Raw genomic sequence first — 12,938 nt, forward strand, 5'->3', positions numbered from 1 at the left:
AGAAGCCACTGAGTAAGTTATCTATGTTAAGGCATCTATCTATGGGATATCTGAAGAATAAGGAGTATATCTGAGTAATAAGGAGTATATTACCAGTAACTTGTAATAAAAGGAGAGGCGCTCTATAAAGAGGAAGCCATGTTGTGTTGCTTCCTAAATGTACTTTGTAGAAAAGCAAATGTGCAAATCACACAAAAGCAGAAACTTTGCCTGATTTTAAGGTGTCATATTGAGAAAAACGATGAGAATTCTGTCAACAATCTTGTCCTTTTTGTCTCCCAACAGTCAAGATGTCCCTGTTCTGTTGGCTGGCTATGGTGGCCTTCATCCCTATGACCTTAAGCACCGAACCCGGGGTGAAGGTCAGACTAACAGCAAAAGGCATTGAATATGGTAAGCACTGCAGCACCGGTTTCCTCTGTCAGTTGGAAAACGACAACGATCTCTCCAGTGCTTCAGCATCAAATTGTCTTGCATTTCATTATAGGCAGACAACTGGGGATGGCGTCACTCCAGGAGAAACTCAAAGCCATCCGGGTCCCTGATTTTTCAGGGAAACGTAGGGTGTCTGTCATTGGCAGGGTCAGGTACAGGCTATCAAAGTAAGTCACCAATTCATCCAATACTGTAAATTCTGTTGGAAAACTGGGATACTGGGAAGCCAAGTGCCTTTACAAAGAAGCATGTTGTTTCTTCCAGTATCGTTATCATGAGTGTGGGATTGCTGACATCTGCAGTGAATCTGGTGCCAGGGACGGGTGTCAAGATGTCCATTAGTGGTGCCTTTATCAGTCTGCGTGGAAACTGGAGGGTCAAGTATCTCTTTATGTGAGTGAGAAAATATTTCTTTTTTAATACACTAAAATCTATTGTGTGATATTTTCTGCTGCAGCAGTGATGTCTCTCTCTTGACAGAAGGGACAGAGGATATTTTGATCTGGATGTGAGGGCTCTCAGCATCTCTGCTAGTATTGCCATCAGCAGTGATGCGACAGGCCATCCCGCGGTCAGTAGTGCCAACTGTGCGGCCAATGCCGGCAGTGCTAAAGTCAAATTCCACCGTGGGGCCAGGTAAAAGAAACCCTGCCATGCACTACGATTGAAGTCATGTGAATGATCAGTGTAACTTTTCGTCCTTGACACACTGCATTCTCCTCTAATTACTGTGTTTGCTTTCTGTTGCAGCTGGCTGTACAATCTCTTCTCAAAGTACATTAATAGAGCTTTGCGAAGAGCAATAAACAAACAGGTGAGGGAAATCCTCTTAACATGTTCTACTTTTACCTTATTCACAACTGCTAAGAGAAACTTTTACTGAGAGCAGCCATGGAGGAAACCCTGACACCCAAAAATGTGGACGTTGTGTAAAACGGAATTTAAAAAAAGAGCGCAATCATTTGTAACTGAACTGGATATTACTACATTACACTCCATAAAGCCGTTGTTGGGAAACATCCCAACAACGGCTTTATGGAGTGTAATGTAGTAATATCCTTTATACAATCAAGTGTTTCACAAAGTGGTGAACCTCGCCCCATCTGAACAACTGAGCCTTTAATACTCAATCATGACACTATCACCTCTCAGCAATGAAAATGTGGAATATTCCAAACAGGTCTTCCCCAGTCTTTTGTTGCCCCGTCCCAGTTCTTTTCACTGTTTTCAGTTGGGTAAATGTCAGAAAGGATTAGCAAATAATCCTTTACTTAAACATACTACAAGAAACTTTTAACTGGTCACTTTAATACTGATGCCTCTGTATGACCTACATAAGCAAAGGAGACCATCTGCGAGAAGATTTGCTATAGTTATTACAGTTATTCTTAATGCCTGTCACCGGGTCAGATAAGTCATAATTTAAAACTGTTTTTTGGAGCGGAGTGTTGAGGATGACTTGGGAGGTAGCACAGCCTGAGGAAAGAAGCTGCCCTACAGTCTGTTGGTATGGGGCAACGTTAAAGCAATCCATACTTTGTGTCACCATCGTCATGTTTTGTCCACAGGGGGCGCCATAACCATCAAAAACTAACATTCCTTATAGTAGCTTTAAGTAAACAATGTAGACAATGATATAAAAATACTCAATTACAAGTTAAACTTACGATCTCATGATGTTTGATGTATGAATGAATTCAACCATGACAAAAATACATTCTGATGATTTGAAGTAGAGGTATCTCCATTTATTCTAAAAATCTGATCTAAAAAACAAAAGTAAACAATGGTGTATTCATTTGGGGCGCTTCTGAAAATCATTTTCTCAGAATTCACTGTGTAACACCAAGTTTCTTTTGGAGTCTAACAATAGATTTTTCTCTGCTCTTCATTGTTGCAGATCTGCCCTCTGGTGACCAAGGCAGTATCTGATATGAATCCTCTACTTCAAACTCTCAATGGTAAAAAAAAAAAAAAAAATCTCTTTGTGTCAAATATTTGAATGTTTTGATGCTAAATAGCTGAGAGACTTTCTGCCTCACTGCAGTTTTGGCCAGGGTGGACAAGCATGCAGAGATTGAATACTCCATGGTGTCATCGCCCTCAGTTACAGCATCCTTCATTGACTTGAACTTGAAGGTAAAAATTGCACACCGTTATACTGTACATTTAAGGACAGGTTGGTAATAAAGAAATAGACAGTCGTGGTCATATCACTACTTTTCTGTCCGTCTTTGTCATTTAGGGTGAGTTTTACAACATCAGGAACCATCAGGAGCCTCCTTTCTCCCCAAAAGCCATCTCCCTGCCGCCCCAGGTCAACAACATGGTGTACATCAGCTTGTCCGCCTTCACTGCCAACTCTGCAGGCTTCGTCTACAACAGAGCTGGAATCCTCAGCCAGGACGTCACTGATGACATGGTGAGCTTTATCCTCCAAATTTCCTAATAAATCCACCGTCATGACATCACACTGATCTACATCCTTTCTGTCACAACAGATCCCAAGATTATCTCCCATCCGACTCAACACCAAAACGTTTGGAGTCTTTATCCCGGAGGTGACACACAGATTCCGCTGATTTTATAAGAAGCATTACCTTCTTTGGCGAGCAGTCAGCTGTATCTTGTTGTATTTTCAGATTGCCAGGCGTTTCCCAGGCCTGATGATGAAACTGGTGGTGAAGGCAACTAAGGATCCCATTGTCACTTTTGAGCCTAACAAGATGACAGTTAATGTCACTGGCACAGTGACGGCCTACGCTATCCAACCCAATGCCACGCTTTCCTCTCTCTTTGTCCTGAACTTGGTAGGTTACACAGCTGGCATGATGAAAAGGTGAACAAAGCAAAAAAGACTTCTATGTATTGTTTTGCAGAAAAAAAATACTCAAGGTTATCATGCTAACCAGCTAGTTACACCCCCCTAGCGTTTCCGTGTCACAAAGACAGTGTTAGCGACATGGCTACTGCGAGCAGTCTGGGGGATAGGGTCACCTCTGGACCTCAGTTCTCCCTACGGGTGCAGGGGAGTGGTGAAGCAGGGGATTCATCAAATAGTGCACAACTAATGAAACTAGTAGGCTAAAGTCAATCACATCACAAATTGATTCCAAATAAAGCACATTTCAGTCATGGATGGATGGATGGATGGATGGATGGATAGATTCATTAATCCCTGAGGGGAAATAAGGTTATCATAGCAGTGGGTACATTCAAGTACAAATACAATCAAAATACAAGGGCAAATATGGAAACAATAAAGTACTATATACAATAAAATGCTTAAATAGCTATAAAATAAAACACTGAGGTAAATAAAATTAAATACTGAGGTATCGAAGAGTAAAGGTAAGTGGAACATAAGGTGCAAGAAGATAAGGTGCAGTATTTAAGGTAATAATAATTTAAAGCGCATTATTTGTGTGTTGTGGAGTGAGCGTTATAAAGTCTGATGGCACCAGGTAGGAATCAGTTCCTGTGCCGTTCCTTTAGGCAGCGGGGTTGAATAAGTCTGTTGCTGAAGCTGCTCTTAAGCTTGTCCAGAGTTTTGTGGAGGGGGTGAGAGACATTGCCCATGATTGCCAGCAGTTGTCCCAGCATCCTGTCCTCCACCACCTCCTCCAGGGTGACAAGCTTAGAGCCAACAACAGACCCTGCTTTTTTGATGAGTTTATTCAGTCTGTTAGCGTCCTTCGTTTTCATGCCCGCACCCCAGGACAACACAGCAAAGAAGATGGTGCTCGCAACAACAGACTGATATTGTACAATAATGTTATGAATATTAGTTAAGTAAAAAGTTATTTTGTGCATGAGGTTGTTTTTCTTTCCTTTAATTTTTTTGGGGGGGCACTGAAGGTGAGGTTCGCCCAGGGCATCATGCAAGCTAGGACCACCACTGCCAAGCCATATCAAACTGTAGCTGTCTGAGTTTGTTTTTTAGATAAATAGCACTCGGATAAGAGCACTGTAGGTGGATTGGGATTTTGAAGAGGTTATAAGAGAGCAGGGCAGTGAAGTAATGAAGAAATGTAAATTTCCAAGCGGCCAATCAGTTCCTGATTGAGTAAGTGAATTAGAGGGTGTGTGCTTCACTTCCTCTTTCACTCTGTCTATATAAATACAAGTCCCAGTCCAGTTGTTGGTAGTCAGAGTGACACATCTGAAGCTGTCTGGTCCTGAAAAACTGCTGCTTCAGGTAAGAGTGGCTGTATATTATCTGCATGGGCCCAACTTTAAACTTGAGTTATCAGAAAGTGTTCTTAACAAAGGCAGATTCCAGTGTGGATAAGTTGTCCTGAAGTTGGTTCTAATGTGTTTGGTGTGAAGGATGTTTTCATACGATAGACATTCAATTACGTTCACTTTGAAGCAAACAAGTAAGACAAGTATTACACGTTTAGAAACTGTGTTAAGTAGCTGCAAAACAGATTAGGAAAGATAGTAGTGTCAGTGCTGCTTGTCTTTTGACATGGAGGCCAACATTTTGATGAAATATAACGGCTTAGGGAGACATTAAATACTGATGTCTTTGAATGTCCAGTCAGAGACGAGTAGTGTTTTATTTTTACTTTTTTTTTTTACCACTGCAAAAGGAGCACTGATGCCACCACAGTGTGGTATTGTTCATACTGTTTTACTTTCTTTATATGTGGCGGACCCTGCCACCTTTCTAGCCTCAAACGGTGTTCTGGAGACCTTGTTTTCCTCTGAGAACAGCTTCTTTATTTGTTTATGAAAGAAAGAAATATTTCTGAGTTTGTATTATTACCTCATTAATATTGTGAATTTATTAAATTTCTTCTCCAAAACTACAAAGTGCCCCTTTAAAAAAAATATATGACATGCTTATTAAAACAGAAGACACCGTTAGAGGACGAACCAGTGGTTTCTAAAATGTTATGGCTGATCTTTTAGAAAAAGCAGGGCTCCTTGTCGCATTCCCGAGGTCTATGATTACAGTAGTACAGTAAAGAATGGCCTGAGCTTTAAGGAGAAGCCACTGAGTAAGTATCTATGTTAAGGCATCTATCAATGGGATATCTGAACCGGTAACTTGTAATAAAAGGCTATAAAGACAAAGCCACGTTGCATTGCTTCCTAAATATACTTTGTAGAAAAGCAAACGTGCCAATCACACAAAAGCAGAAACTTTGCCTGATTTTAAGGTGTCATATTGAGAAAAATGATGAGAATTCTGTCAACAATCTTGTCCTTTTTGTCTCCCAACAGTCAAGATGTCCCTGTTCTGTTGGCTGGCTCTGGTGGCATTGATCCCTATGACCTTAAGCACCGAACCCGGGGTGAAGGTCAGACTAACAGCAAAAGGCCTTGAATATGGTAAGCACTGCAGCACCGGTTTCCTCTGTCAGTTGGAAAACGACAACGATCTCTCCAGTGCTTCAGCATCAAATTGTCTTGCATTTCGTTATAGGCAGACAACTGGGGATGGCGGCACTCCAGGAGAAACTCAAAGCCATCCGGGTCCCTGATTTTTCAGGGAAACGTAGGGTGTCTCGCATCGGCAAGGTCAGGTACAGGCTGTCAAAGTAAGTCACCAATTCATCCAACACTGTAAATTCTGTTGGAAAACTGGGATACTGGGAAGCCAAGTGCCTTTACAAAGAAGCATGTTGTTTCTTCCAGTATCAATATCAAGAGTGTGGGATTGCCGACATCTGCAGTGAATCTGGTGCCAGGGACGGGTGTCAAGATGTCCATTAGTGGTGCCTTTATCAGTCTGCGTGGAAACTGGAAGGTCAAGTACTTCTTTATGTGAGTGTGAAAATATTTCTTCTTTAATACACTAAAATCTATTGTGTGATATTTTCTGCTGCAGCAGTGATGTCTCTCTCTTGACAGAAGGGACAGAGGATATTTTGATCTGGATGTGAGGGCTCTCAGTATCTCTGCTAGTATTGCCATCAGCAGTGATGCGACAGGCCATCCCGTGGTCAGTACTGCCAACTGTGCGGCCAATGTCGGCAGTGCTAAAGTCAAATTCCACCGTGGGGCCAGGTAAAAGAAACCCTGCCATGCACTACGATTGAAGTCATGTGAATGATCAGTGTAACTTTACGTCCTTGACACACTGCATTCTCCTCTAATTACTATGTTTGCTTTCTGTTGCAGCTGGCTGTACAATCTCTTCTCAAAATACATTAATAGGGCTTTGCGAAAAGCATTGGAGAAACAGGTGAGGGAATTCCTCTTAACATGTTCTTCTTCTAACTTGTTCACAACTGCTAAGAGAAACTTTTACTGAGAGCAGCCATGGAGGAAACCCTGACACCCAAAAATGTGGACGTTGTATAAAACGGAATAAAAAAAGAGCGCAATCATTTGTAACTGAACTGTGTTTCCCAACAACGGCTTTATGGAGTGTGATGTAGTAATATCCTTTATACAATCAAGTGTTTCACAAAGTGGTGAACCTCGCGCCATCTGAACAACTGAGCCTTTAATACTCAATCATGACACTATCACCTGTCAGCAATGAAAATGTGGAATATTCCAAACAGGTCTTTCCCAGTCTTTTGGTGCCCCGTCCCAGTTTGTTTGAAACGTGCTGCTGGCATCAAATTCACAATTAGCATACATTTACAAAAATCAATGAAGTATATATACTTATATATATATATATATATATATATATATATATATATATATATATATATATATATATATATATATATACATATATATATATATATATATATATATATATATATATATATATATTCTTTCCACTGTTTTCAGTTGGGTAAATGTCAGAAAGGATTAGCAAATAATCTTTTACTTAAAGGTACTACAAGAAACTTTTAACTGGTCACTTTAATACTGATACCTCTGTATGACCTACATAAGCAAAGGAGACCATATGCGAGAAGATTTGCTATAGTTATTACAGTTATTCTTAATGCCTGTCACCGGGTCACATAAGTTGTAATTTAAAACTGTTTTTTGGAGCGGAGTGTTGAGGATGAATTGGGAGGTAGCACAGCCTGAGGAAAGAAGCTGCCCTACAGTCTGTTGGTATCGTGCAACACTAAAGCGATCCGCACTTTGTGTCGCATCGTCATCTTTTGTCCACAGGGGGCGCCAGAACCATCAGAAAATGAACATTCCTTATAGTAGCTTTATGTAAACAATGTACACAATGGTATAAAAATACTCAATTACAAGTTAAACTTACGATCTTATGATGTTTAATGAATTCAGCCACGACAAAAATACATTCTGATGATTGGAAGTTATCATGTAGAGCGTAGAGAAACTACAATCCTTCAGATATAACAAAAAAAAATCTGCCTCAGAGGTATCTCCATTTACTCTAAAAATCTGATCTACAAAACAAAAGTAAACAATGATATATTCATTTTGGGGCACTTCTAAGAATCATTTTCTCAGAATTCACTGTGTAACATCAAGTTTCTTTTGGAGTCTAACAATAGATTTTTCTCTGCTCTTCATTGTTGCAGATCTGCCCTCTGGTGACCAAGGCAGTATCTGGTATGAACCCTCGTCTGCAAACTCTCAATGGTAAAAGAAGAAAAAAAATGTATTAGCGTCAAATATTTGGATGTTTTGATGCTGAATATCTGAGAGCCTTTCTGCCTCACTGCAGTTTTGGCCAGGGTGGACAAGCATGCAGAGATTGAATACTCCATGGTGTCATCGCCCTCAGTTACAGCATCCTTCATTGACTTGAACTTGAAGGTAAAAATTGCACACCGTTATACTGTACATTTAAGGACAGGTTGGTAATAAAGAAATAGACAGTCGTGGTCATATCACTACTTTTCTGTCCGTCTTTGTCATTTAGGGTGAGTTTTACAACATCGGGAACCATCAGGAGCCTCCTTTCTCCCCAAAAGCCATCTCCCTGCCGCCCCAGGTCAACAACATGGTGTACATCAGCTTGTCCGCCTTCACTGCCAACTCTGCAGGCTTCGTCTACAACAGAGCTGGAATCCTCAACCAGGACGTCACTGATGACATGGTGAGCTTTATCCTCTAAATTTCTTAATAAATCCACCGTCATGACATCACACTGATCTACAACCTTTCTGTCACAACAGATCCCAAGATTATCTCCCATCCGACTCAACACCAAAACGTTTGGAGTCTTCATCCCGGAGGTGACACACAGATTACACTGATTTTATAAAAAGCATTACCTTCATTGGCGAACAGTCAGCTGTATCTTGGTGTATTTTCAGATTGCCAGGCGTTTCCCAGGCCTGATGATGAAACTGGTGGTGAAGGCAGCTAAGGACCCCGTTGTCACTTTTGAGCTTAACAAGATGACAGTTAATGTCACTGGCATGGTGACGGCCTACGCTATCCAACCCAATGGCAGGCTTTCCTCTCTCTTTGTCCTGAACTTGGTAGGTTACACAGCTGGCATGATGAAAAGGTGAACACTGTAAAAAACAAAATAAGCGAAAAAGACTTCTATGTATTGTTTTGCAGAAAAAATGTACTCAAGGTTGTCATGCTAACCAGCTAGTCCCAACTGCCCATGGCTCCTGTGCTAATGATGTGAGCTCACAGTGCGGGCATACCCCCGTCAGCTAATTGGGCCACTAGCTACACTGCTAACTCAGCTAAGTAGGTAACTGCAGCTAAAGCTAGCAGCAGTTAGCAGTTGCGATGGTAATATGCTGCCCACTATTTTTTTTTTTTTTGTCTGTAGTTTGAATTCAACAGGAGGCCAGTTCTTACATGTTGCTCCTGTAAAGCTCAAATTGACAACTTTCTGTCAACTCCCCCCCCCCCTTAGTGTTTCCATGTCACAAAGACAGTGTTAGCAACATGGCTACCGCTAGCAGTCTGGCTACTGTCCAAAGCAAAAAAACTTGTCCAAAGCCTCCTAAGTGTCGTTATTCAACCCTCAATTTTCTAGGAAAAATCGATATTAGTGAAAGTGAGGTTTATAGTAAACCAAGCTATGTCGATGGTGTCATTATTTGCCAACCTATGATCTTTTGTTGAGATAATACAATAATTGCAAGTGACAAATTGAATTATAAACAGTTAATCTGAGAATTTTTAGTTTCTAAAACTAAAAGATTCAAGTTTTAGTGAAGAGGAAAAGTAAATGATCTCAATAAAAGATAAGAGATTGGCAAAAACTTTGTTTATTTCAAGAGTTTGAGTTTGACTTTATGTAATTGTCTTTACAGGAGACCAGTGTCAGCGCCCGAGTGTTTGTCAGAGGAATGAGGCTGGCTGGAGGTGTCACCCTAAACAAGTGAGTTACTAAAAAAACACTACTTGCTCTCAGAAGAGAAAAGTGGGGCCAAAAGGTCTTCTTAAAAATTAACATCACAGTCTAATTTTGCCTGTCTGGTTTGCACAGATTTGATCTGACCGTGGGGAGAAGTTCTGTGGGAGCGTTTCGGGTGAGAGCTGCATTCTAACATGAGTCACCGCAGGTACCATCAGTACCAACACAACAGACTAACCCTGACTCTAACCCCCGCAGGTCAAATCCCTCGACAGCATCTTTGAAATGGTCCTCAATGTGGTGGTGATACCTGTGCTGAATGGTGAGTTCTTGCATTTTCAGTTTGTACTCTATATGAAGAAGGTGCCATATCATTACTAAATGCTCTACTGACAGGCTTCAGGTACACAACTCTGAATCTGAACAGTGCTGTATAAAACCCAAAAGAGAAGTCAAGCCAGTTGTGGACAGGCTGTGCTGGCTTCCTGTAACTTTTAAAATTGGTTTCAAATTCTCTCACTTACATTCAAAGCTCTAAATAGTCTTGGACATGTTTATATTGCAGAGTCATTATCATGTTATGTGTTACACCCCAATTTATGAAACTAGGAATGTGGTTTTGTTTAAAAGCAGCTATAATCGACACCGATATCAACGACAATGTGAAAATAATGTGTCAATGTGAAAGGAGTCAGTCGTAATGATGAGCCTACAGAGAATTACCAGCTGAATCTGAAAAGTCAGGCAGCTATTTTTTTTAGAGAAAAAGCCCTTAAAACCCACTGAACACTACCTGCTCGGTATCCAAACACAGAACGACAGTTAGAGACTAGCTGGTGAACACAGTGGAGAAAAAAAAGTTAGATATTTCCCTCAGAAGTTGGTAGAGACCAAAAAGAGAGCTAGAAGAGAGTGAATGTTGGACTTAAATTCACCAGGAATCCAATTAAATAATAATGTTGCTCCATAACTGCTGGATGTGTGAATATAATAAGCAAGGTGAAAGGTGATGTGATGTCTGTCTGTTCATAGCTTGTTTCTGCTGCCCCCAAGTGGCCAGAAAAAAAATGTTATTGCAGGTTAAATTAAACACAGGTGAAAGACTTGGTTGCCCTTTTTAAACAACTTTGTATTAATTAATGTCATATTTATATAACCTCCTAGCACATTGTTAGCATCTGTGCTTATATTGCATTTCACCTTTAATTTTATTTTCTAATTGAATTACACTGCATTGTCGTTTTAGAGTTCATTTAATCCTGTGTGTTCTAGTTCTTGTTATGTTTATCTATTTCATGATGTTCACTATAATTAAAATTTAACACAAAACCCAGGCTAATATCATAATAATGTTTGTAATGTTGGACTTTGATGCTCGTTTATTAAAATGTATGAATTTTGCTTCATAGTTCAACTTGCAAAGGGATACCCACTACCTGCACTTAGAAACATGAACCTTCTGAACACCAGGGTTCAGATCCTGAAGGTAAGCGGCTGCATGTTTTCTGCAAAAATGCATGTTTTGTGGCGAGCTGCGTTTCTTATTTGACATGGAATTTAAATGTGTAGATTATCAACAGAATTCATAACCTCAGAGCTGTTAATAACTGTTGAAACGTTTCTGTGGTGTGTTTTTCTTTAGGACAATATCCTGATTGGGACAGATGTCCGGTTCACAGGTTAAACAGCATTTCTGCAAACTCCCAGAGATTATTTCTGCACTGCACACGCCACCATGATCACAGCCAGAGTACAACTTCTACGAGCCTGAGAAACAAGCATCTCCTCAATTTTTTTTTTTATAATTTAGCTTTTTTATTCTATTTTTCTGTATCTTATAAATTTGAACTCAGACCAGGTTTTCTATATATGAAATGTAGATGAACTTCTCCAGCAGGGTAACTGCAGTCGTGTAGTAACAGGACACAGTCTGCAGGACAGGGTTTGCAGTTTGTCACCACAATCATCTTCTTTATAATAACATGCTTCTTCCAAAGCAGATCGCAGCACTTTCTGCTGCTGACTTTGGGAAAATTCTTTCTAAAAACTTTCTGACTTTGTAGCTCACGGAGCGATTTCGGCAAATGTGCTGACCCACGACATCTTGACTGCAGTCCCAGAAAAAAATGCAAACACATCAATCAAACACAAGACAAAACAGATAAGATACAGTAGTTTGTATTAAATAATCACTATATTTGACATCATCTTGACAGGTTTTAGTACTTTAAGCAGTTCAGTATGTACATACACATTTGTATGTACATACTGAACTGCGTAAAGTATTGTTTGTATTTGTATTACTAGGGCTGCAGCCAACAATGATTTTCATATTGATTCACAAGTCAATTAATCAACTTATCATCGCAGCTCTAGTAAATACTGACTGTATAAATAACACATTGCAGTTTTCACAGCAGTCCAGGGGGACTGTAAGATGACCAAAATCCCAGTAAAACCAGCCTCTGTGTGTCTTCACTGTCAACAAGGGTAGTGTGCTAGTTTTCCAAAGGAATAAGAGTTTGTTTCCTGCGGTGTCACCTGGGTCAATCAAGGGCATGTCTCAGTCCTGCTTATGTCTGAGGCCACATGTTCATCAAGCTCGCTGTGCTTCACCGTGCCTCTCAGGGAGCTGTGACCGATGGCGCGGCCTCTCAGGCTCTGCGAGTTGGCCGCCAGTATCTATATTAAAGACACAAAGAATGAATGAGTGAATGAAGAAACCTTTTAAATTACCAGATAATGCCTTAAAGTTCTTCACTGTGTTGAAATGATGTCCTCCGACTGTTACCATTGATCAGCAGACTGTTTGTTCATGCTAGTTTCTGAGACATTCATGAATTTTATGTGATTTTAATAAAGATGCCTAAATCTGAACACCTGGGATTAATTTCTCATTTTAGAAGAAGAAGAAGAATCTTTATTTATGTCACATATCATACAACGTACAACATGGTGAAACTGGCACTCTGCATTGAACCCATCCCAGGGGAGCGGTGGGCAGTGTATGCGCCTGACTCCAGATCTTAGCCAGTGCCTTGATCAAGAGCACTGACTGGAGAGGAAATGTACATGTTTTTCTCTCTAATGAGTGTAGAGTTTTTTACACTGGTAAAAAAAACGTATTAGTGCTCTTTGGTGCAAAAAGCAAAGGCCAACCACACCAAGAAGGATCATTAATATTATCATTATAATGATAACAATGTGACATCGAGCACCCGCTGCATGCTCCAGCTGTGTCGGCATCTTAGGAAAATAGTTTCAGATGACC

At 40.3% G+C, this 12,938-nt stretch overlaps 2 protein-coding genes across 2 annotated transcripts; both read left to right on the forward strand.

The window, feature by feature from the left end:
• Nucleotides 1-290: 290 nt before the first annotated feature.
• On the forward strand, nucleotides 291-3,278 carry LOC140997964 (bactericidal permeability-increasing protein-like). The gene is made up of 10 exons (XM_073468062.1): nucleotides 291-393; nucleotides 488-602; nucleotides 700-828; nucleotides 916-1,071; nucleotides 1,186-1,249; nucleotides 2,336-2,396; nucleotides 2,483-2,574; nucleotides 2,681-2,857; nucleotides 2,937-2,996; nucleotides 3,078-3,278. Exons 1-10 carry the CDS (start codon nucleotides 291-293, stop codon nucleotides 3,276-3,278), a joined length of 1,158 nt encoding a protein of 385 aa, XP_073324163.1.
• A 1,288-nt stretch (nucleotides 3,279-4,566) lies between these two features.
• On the forward strand, nucleotides 4,567-12,544 carry LOC140998816 (bactericidal permeability-increasing protein-like). The gene is made up of 16 exons (XM_073469203.1): nucleotides 4,567-4,633; nucleotides 5,668-5,775; nucleotides 5,870-5,984; nucleotides 6,082-6,210; nucleotides 6,298-6,453; nucleotides 6,568-6,631; nucleotides 7,917-7,977; nucleotides 8,063-8,154; nucleotides 8,261-8,437; nucleotides 8,517-8,576; nucleotides 8,658-8,825; nucleotides 9,624-9,691; nucleotides 9,800-9,842; nucleotides 9,926-9,989; nucleotides 11,077-11,153; nucleotides 11,310-12,544. The coding sequence occupies exons 2-16, from the start codon at nucleotides 5,673-5,675 to the stop codon at nucleotides 11,349-11,351; spliced, it is 1,419 nt and encodes a 472-aa protein (XP_073325304.1). The 5' UTR covers nucleotides 4,567-4,633; nucleotides 5,668-5,672; the 3' UTR covers nucleotides 11,352-12,544.
• The last annotated feature ends 394 nt before the right edge of the window (nucleotides 12,545-12,938 follow it).

Source organism: Pagrus major, chromosome 6 (assembly GCF_040436345.1).
Source record: "Pagrus major chromosome 6, Pma_NU_1.0".
Classification (NCBI taxonomy): Eukaryota; Metazoa; Chordata; class Actinopteri; order Spariformes; family Sparidae; genus Pagrus; species Pagrus major.